Source organism: Nomascus leucogenys, chromosome 9 (genome assembly GCF_006542625.1).
Source record: "Nomascus leucogenys isolate Asia chromosome 9, Asia_NLE_v1, whole genome shotgun sequence".
In the NCBI taxonomy this organism is placed as follows: Eukaryota; Metazoa; Chordata; class Mammalia; order Primates; family Hylobatidae; genus Nomascus; species Nomascus leucogenys.
The window spans coordinates 81,599,870-81,622,947 of NC_044389.1; the positions used below are offsets into that span (position 1 = coordinate 81,599,870).

A 23,078-nucleotide genomic window follows, 5' to 3' on the forward strand; every position below is an offset into this window, starting at 1 on the left:
GCTGCTTGGTGGGGTATAAATTCCCTAGGTCTTCTAGACTGCTTTAACAGAAGTAGGCAGATCAATCTTCTATAGTTCTGGCAAAAGCCCTCAGACATGAGAGTGCTGACACCAGCAGCTGAAAGCCAATAGGGCACAGAGAAGTGGTAAGGTCCTAGGAATATGGATGAGGAACTGATGGCAGCAGCTCCAAGAACCTTTTGCGTAACTTGTACTCACAGCCATTGGCTTTAGATGCAAAATTTTTCTCCTTAATTGCACCTTAATACACAGATTCTCAATTGTGCCTTAACACACAGCTTGTCAATTATTTTTCCTACTTCCAGTCTCTGTCCTCTTCATACTATCCTCTACAGTGCTGCCAAAGGCATTTTTTTTTTCTTTTTGTGAGACAGGGTCTCGCTTTTTTGCCCAGGATGGAGAGCAGTAGCATAATCCTGGCACACTGCAGCCTCTAACTCCTTGGCTTAAGATTCTCCTACCTCATCCTCCCAAGTAGCTGGGACTAGAGGCATGTACCACCATGTCCGGCTAGTATATATATATATATATATATTTTTTTTTTTTTACTTTTTGTAGAGAATAGGCCTTGCTATGTTGCCCAGGCTGAAAAGTCATGTTTTTCTGAAACACAGATTTGGGCATGCCAATGCTTTCCTTGAAAGCCTTCTGTAACTATCCCTGGTCTATAGAAATAAATCCTTCCCCCTCTTCATTGTTTGGTTCAGCCACACCTCTCTCTCACCTTTCTCATATACAGTATCACAGACCATACTCTTTCACCAACTTGAACTTTTCTCATGCTATTACATAGGCTTGCAATATTCTTTCTCCACTTGGCAAAACCTGATGCACCCATTGAGGCTCAACTCAAGGTTTCCTTCTCTGTGTATTTTTCTCTAATCTCTCCTAGGTAGGACTAATTTTTTCCCTCTGTTTATTGTTTGATTGTTCCTCTGACATAATAGTTATTATATTGCATTTTGATTACTTTCATATATGTGTCCCTAAATGTCAAGCTGTATGAGTCATTTTTATGTCTTCAATACTATGCACATTACTAAATAAATGTTGGTTGAATGAGTGATTAGTTAAGAGACTATCAAAGCTCATCAAAAAGGCAAAAAAAAACCCACCAAAAAACAGAGAACGAAGTTCGTACTCTTGTCAGTCCTCCAGTGACTGGTCATCTGGCTTATGAGTGATGTTAGAGAGAAATAAGTGAGAGAAATCAAATTCTTTTGAAACTATTGTGTAGGCAAATGTCAAATTTCACCACTAGAGAGAACCCTAGTGTTAACTTACAACAATTTAATAGGAAACTGAGGGTGTGTGTAGGATTTAAAACATTTTCAGAAGCTTGTGCCAACACCAATATAAAGGCTTCCTTGTGAATATGTAGGAGCTGATGGTTCTCACTTGAATATTATCAGGGAACATTAACTCTCAATGTCTGGTAGTGCATATTCCTGGTGGTACAATAATGGGCTTTTGCATGTACCTTGTGTGTTAGTATGGGGCATTTATATTGTATGGACACACATTATTTTATTATTGTTGGGTGATAGCCTGGAATATAATTATTCTTGTTCTCAGGTAAAAATATGAAAAACTTAAAGCTTCTCATTATGCAGGCAAAAGCTGTAAAAAACTGTAGTTCTCCCTGAAGGCTGGACTCCTATAGTGTGGATCTGGAGTTAGGTAAACATTGCTGAAGTCCATAAACTGCCCCGTGTAGTGACTGTCTAGGGAAGTGCAGTGACAGGGATTGGAAAGAAAGATTTTGCTTTGTGCTTTGAACAAGACACTTAATGTGGACAAAACAGTGGGACTCAGAGAGAGTTCGCAGAGTCTATTCACAGAGTTTACTGGGCCTGATAGGATTCAAATGTGGTCTTGAAGGTGGCCACAACAGTGAATGGTTATACAGTGATGTAGATAGTCTCCAGTACTTGGTAATATGTTTGATTGTATATTAACAGGAAGGAAAAAAGAGTTCCTGCATTTGTGATAAAATTCGGTGAATTTTGCAATGAGCTACAACATAACAAGACATTCAAAGTAGCTTAAGGAACCGAGCTTTATTAGAGCAAAGAGTGTGGACACTGTTTACAACAAAACATTTCTGGGAAAACTTGGATTTCCCAAGACCTGAAGACTCCTCCAAGTTCTCACTGTTAGTAAGCTTAATTTGGGGGCAGAACAGGAGCATGCCTTAGCTGCTGTCAGGAAATAGAAGAGTAGAGCAGAGTTGGGCATGGAGGCTCCAGCTCAGACTTGGGAAGATGGAGAAGAGCCATCCCAAGTCCAATGTGAATAGGTTTCATAGCACCCATCTCCTCTATCTGAAGGAAGCAGGCCCCTAAAGGGAAACACAGGATGCCCAACTCATGAGGATCAGACTCTCATGAGAGTCCTTTGATATCATGTGAAAACCATGATGGGACAAAGAGACTGAGGGTGCAGCCCACCTTCCTGGCCAATGTTAAATCAGGAAACTATTTTGTTTAGATCAAAAAATGATATTCCATTTTTTGGTCTCCCAAGGTCAGCCAAAGCTTACTGACATGCAGGGGCCCCTGTGTGATTTAGTGGGAGCCCAGAGCTAGGGGAGTCCAGCTGGAGCAGAAGAGTCTGCAACTAGGAAAGGAACTCTTGTTGTGTGTATGAGGGTTGGTAATAGGCTCTTTTTGTATCAAGAGGAAAGGAAGGAAGTCATATCCCAAGAGGGCACTTAACCTTAGGCCTAATTCTAGGAGAACTAAGAGGGGCTAGGGCAGAAAGTCAAAGGGTCAGGATAGAAGGATTGGATGCCACAAAACATTACTGGGGCTCATTTTCCCCTAAGCCACTTCTTGGAGGAAAAACTCTGTGGGACACATTAGTAAAAAAGTATACAATTATTCCTGTTTTATGTGAAGATTGGAATAAAAAACAGTTTTGTTGTTTAATATTACAACCGCTTTGTAGGAAGTGTGGATCCTGGTAAATGATCCACCTCATGTATGATGACTCCCCTCACCCCTTTTTTTTCTGCTGGATCCCTAGGTGGCTTAGTTATGAAGATGGGTACTATGAGCTGCTGATAGTCAAATCATCCTGACCAATTGAAGAATAATTTGAATTTCCTTTGGCAATCCAGGAGACGAGAGATTTGTGCCAAGGAGATAGGATAAGTGAGCATTTGAGACTGGGTTAACTTGATTCAGGTTAACCTGAATCTTCAATAAACTCATTAATGTGGAGTTTTGTTTCTTTAGAGTAAAATGGCAGAGTTTCATGTCTAGGCCTGTGAGAGAGACATAGTGTACAAAAATATAAAGGTCCACAGGTAGAGGAACTATGAAAATGGGAGCATCTTGCATTGACCTTTTATGTCTGAAGGATGTGGAGTTGGGTGATTCAAGCCAACCTTAATCTAGCTCTGAAAAGGAGGCTGATCCTTGGTGATGCTGGGTTACATAAGAACAATTTTGATGAAATGGTTAGGTCAGAAGCCAGATATAGGTCCACTGCAGAGTGAATCAGAAGTCAGAATATAGAAATGGGATTGCGTGAATAATTCTTCTAAATCATGAAAATTATTGAGTTGGTGAAATATCCTTTGGGTCTTGCATATATTACATTACACTTAAAGTAACAGGATACAGCGGATACTGAAAAAAAGAAGAAGAGAAAAAAGGTTGGAACATTTTTAGAGCAACATTTGTGTTTTGGATTTCAAATTCTCACTTTGTAGAGCAGTAAACTAGATTTTTTTCTCTTTAGTTTAGGTGAAAAATGAGATTAAATAAGCCATGGGAAGATTTTTAAAAATGCCATGAAACTCCAAGGGTAAAAAGTAGGTAAGCAAGCTTATACTCATGTGGGGAATGCCAATTTCTGGGTTATGGCTGGTTTCTGTTTTTTGGGCTAAAGATAGGATTCAGAATTTGGAATCCTATGAATAATTCCTCTTCTCCCCAAAGTAGAACAACAAATACAACAATGGCCTATTTGTGAACTACATTCTTATGTTTTTAAACTTGAGCTACAATTTTACAAGCTGACTTCCATTAATGTGTCATGTAAAAAAAAAGCCATATTGGAAATACAATGCTAATGGCAAAGGTAACAGTAGGTGAACACTTAAATACTTTCAGGATTATGTATTTTATTAGCTAGAAATAAAACAAAATGCAGAGGGGAAGGAGATGCTTTACAAATTCCTGAAAGCCTCTTCAATTATCTGTACATAGCTTCTGCAGAAAGGACGACCCTTCTTCTACTCCAAAGCCCATACACCCTTTCTCTTGGTCTCAGACACACAGACATAAAATTTATGTGGGCAGTTTACCATTTTCCAGTTTTCATTAATTCAACTGCTTCATTGATTTTATCAAGATTCATAGTATGAGTAATTAGTGGATCTAGATTCAACTTCTCTGCCATATAATCAGCAACCAGTTTAGGGATGTGCTGTCTGCTCTTCCAGCCTGGAAATACAGATTAATGATGAATTTTATACACGAGGCTTCATTATAAAGGAAAGGTCAAAGTAACTGCTGAAGTTGTTGGCTTTGACTGAGAAAATCTGAGGCTGTCCCATTTACTTGCCTCAGTCATCAGGAGAATGCCTACCCCAACCACACACCTTATGTAGAGGGTTGTGTTCCTAAAGGAGACTTCTGGTACTACAGAGGAGAATTAATTCAAAGCAGATAGAATGTGGACCTTGCCTTGAGGTGTTCCTGGTGTCATGTTGCAATCTCTGGGGAGCAGTGAATCCATATCTAATGTATAACAAAGGCCCAAGTTCTTGGGAATCATGAAAAGAAGCACATTTTGTGTGTGTGTACATTCCCTCATGTGTAATATATAGCACATTTTTTTTGTGTGTGCATTCCCTCATGTGTATGTTTTGATCTGCTTTCTGATTTCACTGGGGAGCAGTGAATCCATATCTAATGTATAACAAAGGCCAAGGTCTTGGGAATCATGAAAAGAAGCACTTTTTTGTGTGTGTGCATTCCCTCAAGCTAAATATAGCACATATTTTTGTGTATGCATTCCCTCATGTGTATGTTTTGATCTGCCACTTCATAAAAGAGTCAAATAGCTCAAAGGAAAAGAAGAACTCTCACTGTGGCAGCGGTCCCAATGAAAGCTCTTGGGAAAAGAATGTGTACAAAGCAATATAAGAATAAAATGTGCTTTCTGGAAGTAAGAATTGCACAAGCAAAGATGGAGTTAGCTAAGATAAGATAAATTTAGCATTGTATTTTCTCTATTCCCGTGATTTTCAAGAAATGCATTAAATTTAGCACTGTGCTAAGTGCCATGCTCAGTGAGTTACCACACAGAATTTGGCAGTCTGCTCATTGCTAGAAAGGGTGAGTGTGGTTAATTGTGCAAAGTGTAATGTGGCATAATCTGCTCAGTGTTCTATGCAGATTATTCTGTGATAGGATCTTGACAATTACTTGCTTTTCCTGGTTCTAGCTTAGGTTAGGCTCCCCAGCTTATGCTCCAAACTACCACAAACTCTTCTAATAGATTTATTTTTAATTTGTTTGTTTCTGTTATATGTAACCAAGAATTCTAATTACTGTTCTATGTCATGACACGAAGGGCCAGTGTATATTTCTATTTGTTTTCATATTTTGATTGGTGATCTGATAAAGCATTTTTACATCTATGTCAACTCTTCACTTTTTTTCTTATTTCAACCAAATGATATAGGAAAGAAAATTCTAGGACCACAGACGGGACTAGGCAGTGTTTCTCAACAAGGGCACTACTGGCATTTTGGGTGGGGAACATTCTTTATTTTGCACATTGTAGGAGGTTTAGCAGGACTGTCCAACACCTGTTAAATGCTATTGTTGATTGAACCAGAGAACTATACTATTTGTGGAATAAACTAATTTACATTAATGATCACTATATGAGTGCTAGAGTGGCCAGTGAATTAGTTTCATTCACTGAGGGTTTTAAGAATATTGGTAATCTTATTTTTACAAGACTTAGCTGAGTATGTGTATTTTGAATTAACATTATCATCTATAAATACAATAGAGAGAAATGGCAATGGATGTATTCAATGATCTTAAATAGAGGAACTGAAATTACAGTTCCTCTATTTAATAGATTATATATATAACTGGATTATTACTTTTTTTTTCTTGCTGGTCCTGCCATGTATGTACTTTTTATAAATGAATTAGGTAAGGCTTCTAATATCTGTAATAACATGCTGCCATAGCTTACTTGGGGACTACAGACAGCTCACTTGTGCAAGTAATTCAGGCACTCCTCTAATTCTCATCTCTTTTTGCCCAGGCATTCAGATTGCCCAGAGTTTCTGGATAAATACGTTTCTTCATAAATTTCAGATTTCTTGCTTATGAGCCCAGAATCTTAAGCAGATTTATTTAATTTAGTTTGTCTTCTACTTTTTCAATAAAATACTCTTCTAAAGTCTATAAAAATGTTCCAGGACAGGTAAAAAAAAAGAAAATCAAAGGATTCTATAAGATATTTTTCCTCTGGGTAAAATAATTCTTTTTTTTTTAATCAATAGTATTTCTTTTAACTCAAGAATCCGTTGTGTTTAATATATTTGAGTTGGTAGCATGACAACTCATTTGTTTGGGATAAGATTTTACATGAGTTGAACAATGACAACAAATGGCTAAGTATATTCTCCAAAGAATCCCAGCTGGCAGGTGTATAATTTCGCTGAAGTATAGTTATAGATTACAATATTGCCTTCTTTTCAATTTGGAGTTTGCTTTAAATGTTGGACACTGGATTCTTTACCAATCAATTAAAAAACCTCTTCTCCATCTTTGCATGAGAAAAAGCTTTCCAAGAGGCACTAGATATACCCACTATCTATCCCTTTGTATTGGGTATTCATATATTGAAAAAAAAATCTGTAATATAAAGCTGTTGTTTTATGTCCTTTCTTAAGCGTTTATGGTACATTTTTCTATTTCCCACCTTCACCTCCTCAGGCATTTCCACCCTTCCCTGCTTCATCCATACCTCCAAAAACAGAACCCTTCAAAGAACGTCCTGAGAAGAACAACTGGCCACTGATTTTGAGTTGAACACCAGCAGGCAACACCCCAATAACCACACAGACCCCATAGCTCTCATTGCAGGAGGCGAGGGCAGCTGCCTGTAGAAAGTGATGCAATACAGTACAGGGGTTAAAAGATGTATGTGAGGATTGAGCCTACGTCTTAATTTCAGCTTAACTTCTAAATGGTCTATGACTTTCTTTTCTGATTCTCCCTATTCTCATTTGAAGTAACATTTGTCTTGTAAGGATGCTATGAAACACATATAAGACGTTGTATGTTGCCTAGCATAGTACCTGGCACTTTAGGACTCAAGAAATGGAAATAACAAAAATGAATATAGTAAAAACATCCACAGTAGTGATAATAATAAAATAATTTTCATAAAAATTATTACTGATGCAGGTGGCTGGTAAGAATTGACATTTTTCTTTTAGACATCTAAGAAGACAGATATTTATATAATAAGATGATAGCAAAGTGAGAAACAGATACCATTACATTCGTTATGTTCAAAGGCTATTTCTCAGAGTAAGAGTGTGAGAAAGGTTTTGCTGTATCTTCTTACAGATAAAGGAATTTATGTATGGTGAAACATGAAAAGATATTTTATGCGGGGAAAAGGGCCCAAGTTGGAAGAGGCAGTTGTTGAGTTTCCATACAGCTGACTAGAAGATAGAGCCATGCAACCTAATAATACACTATTTCTTCAAATCCCCAAAGAAAACAAGCCTCAGATTTTGAAGTAACTTCCCCTCACTTTCTATTCTTTTATATAAACCATGTTTAGCCGGAAAAACCACCACTTTTTTTCCCTTTCATTTTTGAAATGAACCTGTTTAATCATGACTAGTAAATATTTTTCTTGGAAACATCTCAGATCCGACATGAAAGACAACTGAAAGTGAAAAGCACATTGATTTATAAGGTCATTAATCAAATTTTAACCTTATCTTGCTTAAAACTTCTGGCTTTGAATTATATGAAAGTTCTAGATTTAGTATCTGGGATAGTGAACAAATTTGTAGGAGTACACAGAGGGCACCAGCTGAGATGTCATGGAACACAAGGAAAATTAAATAGAGCTAAGTGGAGGGAATTTCAGAAAGCTCATTCAACTATAATCTAAAATGATGACTGGTAAAAGTATTGGTAATTTTCACTCCAGAGGATTACATACCAGAACATTCCAGATTTCCAATGGCCTCAAAGCAGAAGTCTATACCAGCATCTGTCATATCAAATAAAACTTCTTGAATGGGTTTCTTTAAGTCCTGAGGATTGAAGCACTCAGTAGCACCCAATTCCTGTGCCTTCTTAAATTTCTCCTTGTTGACATCCACTCCAATGATCCTGGCTGCTCCTGCCGCTTTACAACCCATGACAACAGACAAGCCGACTCCTCCCAGGCCAAACACAGCACAGGTAGAACCTGGAGTCACCTAAACACATACAGGCAGAAAACCCAGAAAACAAAAAGCAAAGAGAACATACACCTTTACTCAGTTGGGAAGGCTAAGTCTATATGCATGTATTTTTTAATGAGTCATAAGCAAATGATGTTTACTTACATAACATATTATAACTAGAAAGTTTTGATTTTTCAAAAATGTTTCTAGATATGGAATACTCTTGTTACAGGAACAAAAAACTACCTGAAATTAGAGTTTCAAGTCCCAGGAATTAGTCTGAGTAGTAATTTAAATGAATTTTCATTGAATCTTAAGACTTATTTGACAGTGTATTTAATTCCAGATATTTTTGAGTTCTTTAAAATTACCTCTATCTTCCTACAACCATTTCTCTCTCTTTCTCTCTCTCTCTATCTGTAAATTTTTCATTACTTATAGTGTCAATGCCTTGTGAAGGCAAAGGCTTTTTTTTTAATCGAGTACTGTCCTACATGGGACTAATTTAAATAATTTTTTTTCCATTCTATCTCTCTGTATAGTATTGGGACTGATGGACACTGGAAAAGGCAAAGTCCTAAAATTCAACAGCACCTTTAAGAAGGGAGCTGGGAAGGTTTGAGTGATGTTTTAGAAATTAGAGTTCAATAGCAGCCCATTCAGCCAGAGTGGGATCCCCTGGTCAATCTGTCTAATGTAGTAACACCTACTTCATCACTTGGCTCCTTTACTCTCCTTTTCTTTTTATTAGCATTTATCACTACCTAATATATCATGCAATATAATATTAGCTTCATGAGTTTTGTTAGCTGCTGAATTCTAGCACCTGGGACAGTGAATGGCTCCAAAAATATTTGTCTAAGGAAAGAAAGGATAAACTGGAATATGAAAGGTCACATGTTACTATGTTAGATTTAATTTCCAGTAATTCCTGATCTTTCCACTTGTGAATGGCATCCAGACTTAATCTGTCATTTACTACTCACCAAGAGGGAATGGGAAAAATGTTGAAGGGGGTGTGGGATGACTAGGTAGATAGCAGAGAACTCAAGGATGTTTGGAGTCAGGCTTGGGATTTTTCCTTTGGTATGATAAGACATGACCAAGATACAAGAGGCCTTTCAACTCCATATCCCAATAATTCCCTTCCAAATGGGTATAAATGCCCCTCACGTTGGCAGTATTGATTGCAGCACCAAACCCTGTGGAAAAGCCACAGCTAATTAGGCATACTTTCTCCAGAGGAGCGACTGCATCAATCTTGGCAACTGAGATTTCCTTTATCACTGTATATTCAGAGAAGGTGCTGGTATTACCAAAGTGATATATTGATTTTCCCTTGCAGGTAAACCTGCTGGTACCATCAGACATCAGTTGGGTTTTTGACTGTCTTTTATAGACAAAATGAAAAACAAAAACAAAACACAAAGTTTATTTTGAATTAGAAAGCTTAGATCTTCTCCAATGAAAGTGAATTAAGTTTTCAAAAAGAAAATATTAGTAAAAACTTACTTGAATTGTATACAAAAATTGCCCTCAGAATTCAGGCAAGAGGTACATTCTCCACACTGTGGCAGAAAGAGTGTGATAACTTTGTCACCTAAAAGAGCAAAATCATGTCTTATTAACATATTATTTTTTAAAGTAAAGAGATAGCTGTCTTTCAGGATTTTGACAGCAAGGCACCCAAGAAGAAATGACAGCTGAGAATTATTTCCACATTCAGTTGTGCTTGATACCACAAAGAATATCAAATACTTACAAAAAGAGAGAATGTCTTTAGCATCTGGGCCCAGCCCTGGGCTCAGTGGCTGAATCTTGAGGAACTGACCCCAGATTTGCCTCTTTTGTAAGTTCCTTTTGGAGTATGAAATAGTTTTTTGTCATACATCCATTCAGTCAAGTCTTATCTCTTCTTACATTTTCAACACTAATTTCCTCTTGCTCAGGGATTGAATTAAAATAGTATAGATACTACATACTCACAGAGTAAGCTCTGGATTAGGGAGAAAAAAATTGCTTCTATGCTATTCTCTGTGTTTGACATCAACCCTTTCTTCTTGACATCAACCCTTTCTTCTTGACCGTAGAGATCAAAGGTAGGCAGATTTCTCTAGTAGTGGTCAAAGTATCAGGACATGATTAGAAGAGCTTGCCTGTGATGTATTTGACTGGCTGCCCCCATGGTCTAACACTGTAAACCAGAGAAATTTGTTTTATACTTTTAGTTAAAAACCTTATTAAGATTCAGTTTCTTCTATTTTATTTATTTTTATTTTTTAAAAAATAACACATACATATGGTAAAAACTTAAACTGCACAAAAGTGAAAATTATCACTCTATTCCCCAGTTCCCCATCTTAGAGACAGGTACTCTGACCAGTAACCACGATATTTTTCAGTGCTGTAACCCCTTTAAAAATGCAAAGGTAAGCATGCTATCTACCCTGGTTTGGGCCTAGCTTTTTTACTTAACACTGTATCATGGAGCTTTCTATTTTAGTACATATAGTGCTCCATCATTAACCAATGCCATGAACACTGATAGATATTTAGATTGTTTTTTGTTTCTCTCCACCCCAACACTAAAACCAATAATGCAATGAGTATATTATTGTAGACAGAGTTCTAAAATGCCCTCCCAAAGATATCCTGCACAAATCCCTAGAAACTGTGACTATGTTGTGGTGTCATGCCTGTGAGTATGTTATGCTACATGGCAAGGGGTACTCTGTAGATGTAACTAAGGTTACTAATCAGTTGTCATTAAGATAGAGAGATTATACTGAATTATCCAGGTGGACCCAAGGTAATCACATGAGCCATCAAAAGAAGAAGAGCAGAGGAAGGCAGAAGAGGAAGTAAAAGTGACTTAACACCAGTGGAAGGATTTAGTGGGCCAGGGATGCTTCGAGGCTGGAAGGTGCTACAGAAGAAGAACTGTGAGCAATTTCAGGGAGCTGACCACTGGTGAGGAAATAAGGATCTCAGTCCTACAGCCTCAAGGAACTGGATTCTGAAAACTACTTTTTTTTTTTTTTTTTAAGACGGAGTCTTGCTCTGTCGCCCAGGCTGGAGTGCAGTGGCGCGATCTCGGCTCACTGCAAGCTCTGCCTCCCAGGTTCACACCATTCTCCTGCCTCAGCCTCTCCGAGTAGCTGGGACTACAGGCGCCCGCCACCACGCCCGGCTAATTTTTTTGTATTTTTAGTAGAGACGGGGTTTCACCGTGGTCTCGATCTCCTGACCTCGTGATCTGCCCGCCTCGGCCTCCCAAAGAGCTGGGATTACAAGCGTGAGCCACAGCGCCCGGCCGAAAACTACTTGAATGAACTTGGAAGTGGATTTTTCTCCAGAGACTCTAGATAAGGACCCAGTTGGCTACCCCCTTGATTTTGACCTTGAAACGTGAGCAGAGAACTCAGCCAAGCCCACTCAGATTTCTGACCTATAGAAACTGAGATAATAAATTTGTGTTGCTTTAAACTGTTATATTTGTGGTGATTTTTTCCAGCAGCAATAGAAAATGAGTACATGAACATATATCTATGGAATAAGTTTCTAGAATTGAAACTTGTGTCCAAGAATGTATAAATTTAAATGATATTACATATTGCCGCATTTAGAGTTGAGCAAATCTACGTTCCAAACAATAAGATATTATTAGGGAGCTGTCTGCCTATATTCTTGTCAACTCTATATATTATCAAATTTTTTAATCTTTGCTGATCTGCTAGGGAAAAAGTGTTTTTTCACTGCATTTTAAAATGTTATTGTAAATTGACAAATTATATATTTATGGGGTACAATGTGATATTATGTATATATAATATGGGATGATTAAATCAAAGTAATTAACATGTTAAACACTTGAAGACATATTTTGTTGTGAGAACATTTGAAATGTATGCTCTTAGCAATTTTGAAATATAGTATAATTCATTTTTATCAACTGTAATCACCATGCTGTTCAATAGATCTCAAAAAACTTATTTTTCCTATCTAGCAGAAATTTTATACCATTTGACCACATCTCTCCATTTTTCCCACCCCCAGCCTTTTAAAATGTTATTTATTTTTAATATGTCTGAGGTTGGGCATATTTTAATGTGTTTAAAAGCATTCATATATATATATATATACACACACACATGTGTATATACATATTTCTTTAAATTAGACATGTATTTTATTTGCCCATTTTTTACTCAGCTTTTAAAAATTGCTTTTAAAGAAATTATTTCTATATTAAGAAAATTGGTCCATTGTCATACTGGGTTTTGACTTTTGGGGTTTTTTTAAACATGCAGAATCTATGTAATTTTTACATTGTCAAATTTATCTATATAAATATCTATTTTATATCTTTTGGGTATTTTTTTGTATTGATTAAAATTTCCTTCCCTCCTCCGAGATAATACAGTGTTCTCCCATGTTATTTTATAGTACTTCTATGGTTTTACTTTTCACATTTAATTTTTAGATGCATGTATAATTTTTTTATATAAAGAATGAGATGGCAACCCAATTTACTTTTTTAGTGAGGATAACTATCTAGTTGTTTCAACACAATTTGTTGAATAATCTGTTTCCACTCTTAGTTTGAAAGACAAACCTCATGCTGCATTAACTTCTTATGCTTATTTGGATTCAATTCTGGACTGCTTCTTTATTTGGTTCCACAAATGTGTTTGATTATTTATCATATGCCTCATTTAAATAATTGTTCAATTTGTACTTTCAAGTCCAGTTTCAGTGCATTCTACTTCTTGTTTTTTCTTATTTTCAAAATGTAAATGCAAATAATACAATATATTTAGTATTTTATGTAACTTACAAGTAATTATCCCTCCTTTTCTAAGAAGTTGGCAACATTTCACCTTTTATTTCACTTGATCCTGACATACTTAAGGGGTGCTTATCATTTTCTTGATGTTGGTTCCAAGTTGTAGCTGTTTCCTGTTACCAGGTGCTAATTCCTACCTGGTTTCACTGTGCTTACTCCTTCTCCAACACTCTCAACGATTCCAGCCCCTTCATGGCCCAAGATGGTGGGATACAAGAGGTCCAAGTGTTTACTCCCCAACACTTTCATCTCTGTACCACACAGTCCGGTGGCCACAACCTGTATGGAAGGCAAAGAGTACTGCAGCTCCCGCTGTTTCAGATAATGGTGTTTTAGAGTTGTTGACTGTAAGGCTTTTTGCTAGTTTGATATTCTTCATTTATACACTGCATTCATTTCTTATCAGTTTTAATTCTAGGTAAGGGTCAATAATAATTTGTTAAAGCAATGAAATGTTTTTCATTAGCTGATTTCAGAATCAAGATGATGATTGAAAATTTACTGGGGAGGGTGGGTAGAATGGGGTCAGAAGAGAAGCTGTAAAATTGCAGTGTGACTTGATGTCTGAGGTCTCAATTGGCTTCATTGATCTTGTAGATGGAAGTGTGGAGGAGAAAGACCGACTATAAAAATAAAGGAATTGAGCTGAGTGCAGTGGCTTATGCTTAAAATCCCAGCATCTCGGGAGGCTGAGGCAGGAGAATCACTCAAGGGCAGGAGTATGAGACCAGCCTGGGCAAAATAGGGAGACCCCCATCTCTACAATAAATAAATAAATTAGCCAGGCATGGTGGCATGCATCTGTAGTCCAAGCTGCTTGGGAGGCTGAAGTGGGAGGATCACTTGAGCCCAGTAGTTCGAGGCTGCAGTGAGCTATGATTTTGTACCACTGCACTCCAGTCTGGGTGACAGAGTGAGATCCTGTCTCTAAAATGAAATGAAATAAAGAAATCGGAACACAAGAGGCAGAGGAATAATGTTTCCTATTATAATTTAATTAAAACCTTAATTTATTTTACAAGTGAGCTTTATAGTTTTGTTATTTGTACAAGTCATAATCCCACTTTATTGTAAGTTAGCCAGACAGTTTAAAATGAAGGCACTCCAGAACAGTGGTTAAGAGTTCAGGGATGAAATACTGGCTCTCCCTCTTCTCAGCTGTGTGAACTTGGGGGTAAATTTTTCTTTCTGGGTCTCAGTTTCTTCATTTCTAAAATAAATATGAAGTTTGCATACACATAGCCCCACATTCACATGCACACAATCCTTAGTCAAGAAATGAAATATATTGAAATTTGTGCATGTAAAAGGAGGATTATTGGAACAATACCATAAAATTGCCTGAATTGCCTGCAACCCACCTGTAGAAAGTGCTGTCAGACCTCATGGACCTAGACATTTACCGAATAGTCATTCTCTTTATCTCTTTACTTTGATTCAATATGGGCATAGTTGCATTCACCTATTATTCTCTGCAGATTGGCTTTCTCCGTTTATTTTGCTGATCATAGTTAAAAACAGTTACCAGTGATGAGTCTGCCTAACCTCACCATTGCCTGCCATCACTTACTCTGCTATAGTGCCCATATCTTGGTTCAAATTCACTGGTGAGAGATTCAGATGTGTAGCTTGTCTGTTAATGGTTGAATGTCTTTGAGTGAGGGTCCAAACCTGGTTGCATGAGTTGTGACCCTGTGGGTGGGGAGTGGATGCGGACAACCCAATAGCCCACTGCTTACTCCATAGGGGATGTAGGATGGAGAAGCCTCTCTGAGAAGAAGGCATGAACTGTGAAGATGAGATGACTTAGAAAATGACTGTCTCTTTGTAATCTATCATTAAACTGTACTTATTCTTTATTGTTACAATTAAAATAATAACAAAGGACTCTGAACTGCAAGTCAGGTAAACTATTTTCTAGTTTGGAGGAGGCCTATAGAACCATCTGGAGGCAATTTAAAAACTTTCCATGTCCAGGCTGCACCCCAGACCAATTAAATCACAATTTCAGAATTTCTGGGGATGGGACTTGGTTATCAAAGCTTTTTTTTCAAAGCTTCCAGCTGATTCCAAATAGGTAACCAAGGTTGAGAAAAACTGTTCTCATCTCCTGCACTCAAGCAATCTTCCCGCCTCTGCCTCCCAGAGTGCTAGGATTACAGGGATGAGCTATCACGCTCGGCCAAGAAAAACTAGTCTACATTTTTACTCTACTAGCTGTGTGACCAGTCACTAAACTGCAGCTGGCTTCAGTCTTCGCATCTGTAAAATATCAGGTATCCCTAAGACCCTTCCAGCTCTAACTTGAATTTCCAGATTCAGAGATGATTTGTCTGTAATCAAACAATTTTTATTCAAAATATTTCAAGACAAATATTATGAAGGATGCCATAAAAATTTACAAGTACAGATTAAAATAGGATTTGAGGGTAGAATTTTTTTAAATTAATAATTAGTACAATAGCTGTAAATAAGCCTGAGTTTTATCCTTTGGGCAGTTAGCCTATGCTTTACCTCCCTAACCTTTTATCTGGCTGGATTTAAAAACTGATGGAAATGTTTAATGAAAAAGAAATACAAAGATATGTAGTTTTATTATTTTTTTTTCTGAGTTGAATATCCTGATAAGAATATGTAACTTACAGTAAGAAGCTCTGGCTTTTGGCTTTTGGTGTGATTTTTTTTTTTTTTTTTACCTTTATGCGAACTTCCTTTGCCTTTGGTGGGGCCACTTCTACCTCCCCAATAGAAAATGGTGCACCAGGCTTCCAGAGTATGGCTGCTTTGCATCTGATAACCTGGGAAATAGAATACAGGGGCAGAAAGAGAAACTCCTTAAGCTTGGGAGTTGGAAGATTGCTATATTAGTGATTATAGAATCACTAAATTGGATTAGTCCAATTTTCTGCACTCAAGAAAAAAAAAGAATAAATATATGCTGAAGGTAGTCTTTCTGACCCCAATTTAAGTTTTCTTGTACTATCAGCCTCTGTATTCAAATTAGTTTTAAAAATACCAACTATATTTACAAAGTGTAACATGACCAAGAGGATAGATGTCATACTTTTAAAGATTTTAATTAAAAAAATTATGCCTATTGGCCAGGCACGGTGGCTCACGCCTGTAATCCCAGCACTTTGGGAGGCTGAAGCAGGCGGATCACGAGGTCAGGAGTTTGAGACCAGCCTGACCAACATGGTGAAACCGTATCTCTACTAAAAATACAAAAATTAGCCAGGCGTGGTGGCCTGTACCTGTAATCCTAGCTACTCGGGAGGCTGAGGCAGGAGAATTGCTTGAACCTGGTTGAACCTGGGAGACGGAGGTTGCAGTGAGCCGAGATCATGCCACTGTACTCCAGTCTGTCAACAAAGTGAGACGCCATCTAAAAAAAAAAAATTGTGCCTATTTATGGCGTACATGAAAAATTTTGTTACATGTATATAATGTGTAGTGACCAAGTAAGGGTTTTCAGGGTGTCCATTATCTGAGTATAATACATTTTTGTTGAGCATAGTGATCCTACTCTGGTATCAAACATTGAATTTATTCCTTCTATCTTATTGTATGTTTGTACTTTTTTTTTTTTTTTTTTTTTTTGAGATGGAGCCTCACTCTGTCGCCCAGGCTGGAGTGCAGTAGCACAATCTCGGCTCACTGCAAGCTCCGCCTCCCGGGTTCATGCCATTCTCCTGCCTCAGCCTCCCGAGTACCTGGGACTACAGGCGTCCACCACCACGCCTGGTTAATTTTTTTGTATTTTTAGTAGAGACGGGGTTTCACTGTGTTAGCCAGGATGGTCTCGATCTCCTGACATCATGATCCGCCCACCTCAGCCTCCCAAAGTGCTGGGATTACAGGCGTGAGCCACGCCCAGCCATGTTTGCACCTTTTCACCCACTTATCATCATCCTTTCCACTCACCCTTCCCAGTCTCTGTTACCTATTTTTCCACTCTCTACCTCCATGTGTTCAAACTTTTTAGCTCCCACATATGTGTAAGAACATGTGATATTTATCTTTTTGTGCCTGGCTTATTTCACTTAAGATAATGATCTTCAGTTCTATCCCTGTTGCTGCAGATGACAGGATCTCATTCTTTTTTATGGCTGAATAGTACTCCGTTGTGTATATGTACCACATTTTGTTTATCCATTCATCCATTGATGGATACTTAGGTTGATTCTATGTCTTTGCTATTGTTAATAGTGCTGCAATAAACAGGCAAGTTCAGGTATACCTTTAATATACTATCTTCCTGTGGGTAGGTACCCAGTAGTGGGATTGCAGATGTCATACTTTTTATATTACTATAAATAAAGGGCCTGGTGGTTGTTTCAGGGTAGGAATGGCATTACAGTGTGGGAGTTATCTGTGATCCTAAGCATGAGAAAAATCAGTTTTGGGGTGGAAGGTTGAGTTATGGAGTAAGGAATGGAGGCAATCATCAAATGGTGTCTATTGGTAGATTGAGGTTGGAGAAGTTGTTGGTGGCAAGGTAGTTCTTAAAGGTTCTGATTTCAGGCCACCACTGTTGTCACTATAAATTCTCTTTCTGTGTGGTCTTATCTATTTTTGCAAATTCAACCACTACCTTTATGTGAGTAATCTATATTTATGGGACATATTTCTCCCTAAGTTATAGGCTAATGTATTCATTTGCTGTTTGAAGGTACTGGACGTATCTCAAACTCCATGTTAAAACATGAACATATCATTATTTCTTTTTCCCATCTCCACCTTCCACCATGCTCTAGTGGACAAAACACTCAATATATTCCTCCCTCTGCTACCTCTATGTCAATGTGTTCACTCACCCAAGATAGAAACCTGGGAAGTAGCCTCAATTTTTCTGTCCCTTGATCTTCACAGTCTAAATTTTTCTGGGATATGTCTCCTTTTCTCTACCCCTGCTAGTACTAAAAAAGCTTTCTGCTTTATCTCTTTCTTGCTTTTACCACCTTCAACATCACCCTTTATACCATTGCCATTTGAAATATAATCCTAATCACACCAATCTCCTATCTAAAAATGATGTTGTTACCATTTGCTTACCTGGATCCACTGACATCAGGGTTTTCTCTCTTGTCAGTCTCTCCAACCTTATTTCCTGTCACTTTTGTGTTTTAGGCTTTACCTTTCAGCCCCCAAACATATTCTGAAGCTTCTTGCATGGGATATTTTCTGTCTCTGTATTACTCCTTATGTTGTTTTATCTGCCTGCACACACTTCTCCTTTACCTGGTGAATTCATATTTCTCCAGTGATTTCCCCTTTGGTATCACCTCCGGGAAGCCAAGCTGGGTTATGAGCTTTTCCTTGAGGCTCCCATCCTCTTTCTCCTTTACTATTCTTGTATATTGCTTTATAATTGCTCTTTTATAATTATTGTCTCTCTGTGAGATCCTTGGAGAAGGGGATATATCTTTGACTCTGGAAATTCTGATAAAGGGCTTGGACATTATTTATTGAAGAGATGAGAGAACTGAGGGAAGTCAAAAGGGAATTAAGGAAAATGGAGAGGAGGAGGAGGAGAGAGACTATGATTATGACAGCCTCTCACCTTTAGGAGCCCAGAGACTAGCTGGGCGATGAGATGCTGGTAAAGAGATGAGCACACAAACTGACAAAGCTATGACACAACATAAAGAATAAGACTGCACCTACTTGGCCTGTAGTTCTCATGCTGATTTTCTCCACCACAGACGAATTTATTGAGAAAGGGAGATCCTGTTGCAACTTTCACTGTAGAAAGTACAAAGGTACACAGGCGACTGGTAGATCAGAAGGCTGGGTCCTGAGCTTTCTCTGCAGTCTGGTGATTATTAAACAGGAAAAGCAGTCTCTCCCACTGCTTGAGGGAATTTCCTAAGTGTAATCTGAAATAGGCTTAGCTCAGTGAAAGAGCACAAAAGGTGAAAATGCAAACTATTTTTTTCTCCCTTAAACAGGTTCCCTCTTAGTAACCACTTTTCTGAGTTTTAAATTTGGACTTTTAAATGTCCAAACTTAAAATTTCTAACAGAGTGTATAAAATTATTTATTTTCTGTTGTTTTCAAAATACAAAATGGTCATATTTGTCTCTAAACTTGAGTAATTCTTTCGGGTTTCTGAATGTAGGCCCCTTGTTGACAGATTAGGATGGGATCAGATTTTCTCCAGTAGTTTATCAAGAGCTCCTCACTCTTTGGTATGCAGAGCTGGTTACTCAGAGGAAGTGAAACTAATTTGCATACAGGGCCTACCAACTTGGATTTGGACCTAAGAAAATCTCTGTGTGTGGACCTGGGTCTTGACCCAAGGCCCAAGGATCTTGATGAAGAATGGAGATAAAATACATTTCCAGTGAAAGGCAACACCAGTGGGCAGGGTTTAGCTAGAAGACAAGAGAGAATAAGTAAATGCTTGTTCTGTGTCAAATGATACAATCATATGATTTTTCATTTTTAGCATGTTGATATGGTAGATTACATTAATTTTCAAATGTTGAACCAGCCTTGCATACCTGGAAAAAAATCACACTTGGTGTATAATTCTTTTTTATATATCAATCACTGGATTCACTATGCTAACATTCTGTTAAAGATTTTTGTGTCTATATTCATAAGAGTTATTAATGTTAGTTTTCTTCTTTTTTTGGCACCATCTTTGGTTTTGGTGTCACAGTAATACTAATTTTATAAAATGAACTTGGAAGTATTTTCACCTCTTCTATTTTATATAGGAGATTGTGTAGAACTGTTATGTCATTTTCATTTTTTCTTTTTAAAGATAGGTTCTTGCTTTGTCACCCAGGCTGGAGTGCAGTGGTGTGATCATAGCTCATTGCAGCCTCAACTTCCCAGGTTCAACTGATCCTCCCACCTCAGCCTCCTGAGTAGCTGGAACCACACATGTGTGTCACTACGCCCAGCTAATTGTTGTATTTTTAGTAGAGGTGGGGTCTCACTATGTTGCCCAGACTGGTCTGGAGCTTCTGGGCTCAAGTGATCCACCCACCTTGGCCTTCCAAAGTGCTGGGATTACAGGCATGTGCCACCATTCCCAACCTATGTTAATTCTTTAAATGTTTGGCAGAATCTCCTTTTTGAGATGTCTTAAGTTATCAATTAAATTACCTTAATAATTATAAGGTTATACAAATAATCTATTTCTTATTTGATGAGTTTTCATAGTTTGCAATTTTGAGGAATTGGTCAACTTTACCTAAATTGTCAAATTTATCTGTGTAGAGTTGTTAATAGTGTTATTCCCTTATTATCTCTCTGATGTCTGCAGTGTCTGCAGCCATATTGTTTTATTCTTTTTTTTTGAGATGGAGTTTCACTCTTGTCGCCCAGGCTGGAGTGCAGTGGTGCGATCTCTGCTCACTGCAACCTCCGCCTCCCAGGTTCAAGTGATTCTCCTGCCTCAGCCTCCCGAGTAGGTGGGATAACAGGCGTCTGCCACCATGACCAGCTAATTTTTGTATTTTTTTAGTAGAGGCGGGGTTTTGTCATGTTGACCAGGCTGGTCTTGAACTCTTGACCGCAGGTGATCCACCCGCCTTGGCCTCCCAAAGTGCTGGGATTACAGGCATGAGCCACCGCACCAGGCCGTTTTATTCTTAATATTAGTTGTGTCTTCTTTTTTTCTTAGTTTATTAATTTTATTGATCTTTTCAGTGCTCTTGTTTCTTCGATTTTTCTCTTCTGTTTCATTAATTTCTGTTCTTATTTTTCTTATTTCCTTTCTTCTGTTTGTTTTGGGTTTATTTTGCTTTATTTCTTTTGTTTATTTCTGTCTGGGAACTGAGAGAAAATGTATATAACCTAGATTTCTGAGAACTTAGAGGCCTTGCTAAACTGTGATTTGGACAATGGCTAGGAGTTAATGAGACATGGAATTTGGTGGGGTTGGGGCATGGCATGGGTGGGTTCCAAAACAAAGAACTACAAGTGTGAAAGCTCAGAGACAAGAGAGCTGAGATCATTCTTTGAGGGGCAGACTTTGGGGGAAGCATTGAAAGGACCTCAGTGTGATTGAGGCATTGAATTCAAGGGGTGAAATGACAAAATATGAGAATAACATGGAAGGTTGATGTAGAGAAAGGAGTCGCAGGCTGGGCGCAGTGGCTCACACCTGTAATCCCAGCACTTCGGGAGGCCTAGGTGGGCGGATCACCTGAGGTCAGGTGTTTGAGACCAGCCTGGCTAACATGGTGAAACCCTGTCTCTACAAAAACAAAAAATACAAAAATTAGCCAGATGTGGTGGTGCACCCCTATAATCCCAGCTATTTGGGAGGCTGAGGCATAAGAATCGCTTGAACTCGGGAGGCAGAGGCTGCAGTGAGCCAAGATCATGCCATTGCACTCCAGCCTGGGCGACAGAGTGAGACTCCATTTCATAAAAAAGAAAGGAGTAGTTGAGAATCCAGGAGAATCTGCTCAATTGGTAACTGGCTATGTAATTCTGGAAAGTCACTGTTCTTCTTTGGGTCTTGATTTCCCTCTCCATAAATGAAAGAGGCAGTCAAGTGATGTCAGAGCTTATATCGGCTCATATCCTATAAACGCTAAATTCAAAAGGTTCCTCTAACAAATGGCTTCCGTTTGTGGGGTGGAGTGGGTTAATACCATTCTTGCCTAAGAGTCTTTGCATAAGCTCTGGAGGCTTGGTCTGCATTTTTTTTTCCTCTCAGGGAAGTTTATCCCAGATCCTCTGTAGCACATTTTATTCTGTTACCACACATCGTGCTAATGTTACAAAGGCAATATTAATGTTTTACCACTGGTGCCAACATCAAATGTTCCTAAGTCATAAAAAAAAGAATTATCAAGTCAATTCCAATAAAGTATATTTAAACATAAGTAGTATTTCCTGATAGCTATTTCAGCAATGTAAATTGCATGAGGTCTTTGTGAATAAATTAATGAAAAATCCCTTCTTCCAGGGTTAAGTTCTGGAATTAAGTTTCAAGGTAGGAATAATACTGTTTAAAATAAATTTCTAGGGCTCATTAGTTGTCACTATCTATTAGTCATAGTTAATGTGAGTGGCAGAAATGGCAGATTTTCTCTTCTTTTTATTGCTTCTCAACTTTGCAAAAGTGGCCATTCCATAAATAAAAGCATGCTTTCCATCAAATTATTATCAATGCTTATCTCGTCTCCTCAGATAATTAGATTTACTCTTGCATTTCCCCCAAAACTTTGGTGACTTTGGTCTTTAAGCATTTTTGAGAATTAATTTAAAAAATGCACGATAACTCTATGTGTTTTCTAACCTTTAGCTTAGTTTTTCTCACAAACACTGTTGTATGAAACATTGTGTTAGCCTGATGCTTTGAATATGAATACCTGCAATTTTGCTAAATTCTCAGCGTGTTTGTCTTTTCTATAAAGGTGAAGCTTCTAATCCACTGTTAGCAATGTAGGGGTGTCTTTTGCTTTTCTAGGACTAGTGATGGATGGATTTCAATACTCCCTCGCTGTTGGTGACTGATGGAATGCACCCATTTGAATACCGCCTGGGTGTAGGAGTCAAATATTTAGCTAAAGATTTTTAAAGATAGCTAATTAAAGGTAAATTTAAAAATTCTATAAATCTATTTGATTACATTATTATAGAATCCACAACACTAGTCTCATTTGCTCTCATCTCAATATACATAGAGACACAGGTGGCATCACCAAGCTGGAAAGTGACTTTAAGGTCAAACAAACCAACATCTATATTTTTCAGATGCTTTGGAGCTCTACTGATTTCAGCCAA

General features: G+C 37.9%; 1 protein-coding gene across 2 annotated transcripts; it reads right to left on the reverse strand.

The window, feature by feature from the left end:
• Positions 1 to 2,061: 2,061 nt before the first annotated feature.
• ADH6 (alcohol dehydrogenase 6 (class V)) lies at positions 2,062 to 19,139 on the reverse strand. Of its 2 annotated transcripts, none has more exons than XR_001114015.2 (9): positions 18,990 to 19,139; positions 16,019 to 16,120; positions 13,460 to 13,601; positions 9,989 to 10,076; positions 9,650 to 9,866; positions 8,248 to 8,509; positions 7,030 to 7,165; positions 4,337 to 4,475; positions 2,062 to 3,656 (listed from the first exon to the last, which is right to left on the reverse strand). XR_001114015.2 is itself a non-coding variant. In XM_003257508.4 (9 exons), exons 1-9 carry the CDS (start codon positions 19,005 to 19,007, stop codon positions 3,632 to 3,634), a joined length of 1,143 nt encoding a protein of 380 aa, XP_003257556.2. The 2 variants fall into 2 exon arrangements, 1 of the variants encoding a protein (XP_003257556.2); XM_003257508.4 differs by having other exon boundaries at positions 3,632 to 3,656; positions 7,030 to 7,187; positions 8,256 to 8,509; positions 18,990 to 19,007.
• Positions 19,140 to 23,078: the final 3,939 nt, after the last annotated feature.

Coding starts and splice junctions, on each gene's coding strand:
- ADH6 (XM_003257508.4), bottom strand. Junction 10,077..13,459: donor AGTAAGCACAGTGAAACCAG/GTAGGAATTAGC, acceptor TTGCTCTTTTAG/GTGACAAAGTTATCACACTC. Junction 8,510..9,649: donor CTGCAATCAATACTGCCAAC/GTGAGGGGCATT, acceptor GTATGTGTTTAG/GTGACTCCAGGTTCTACCTG.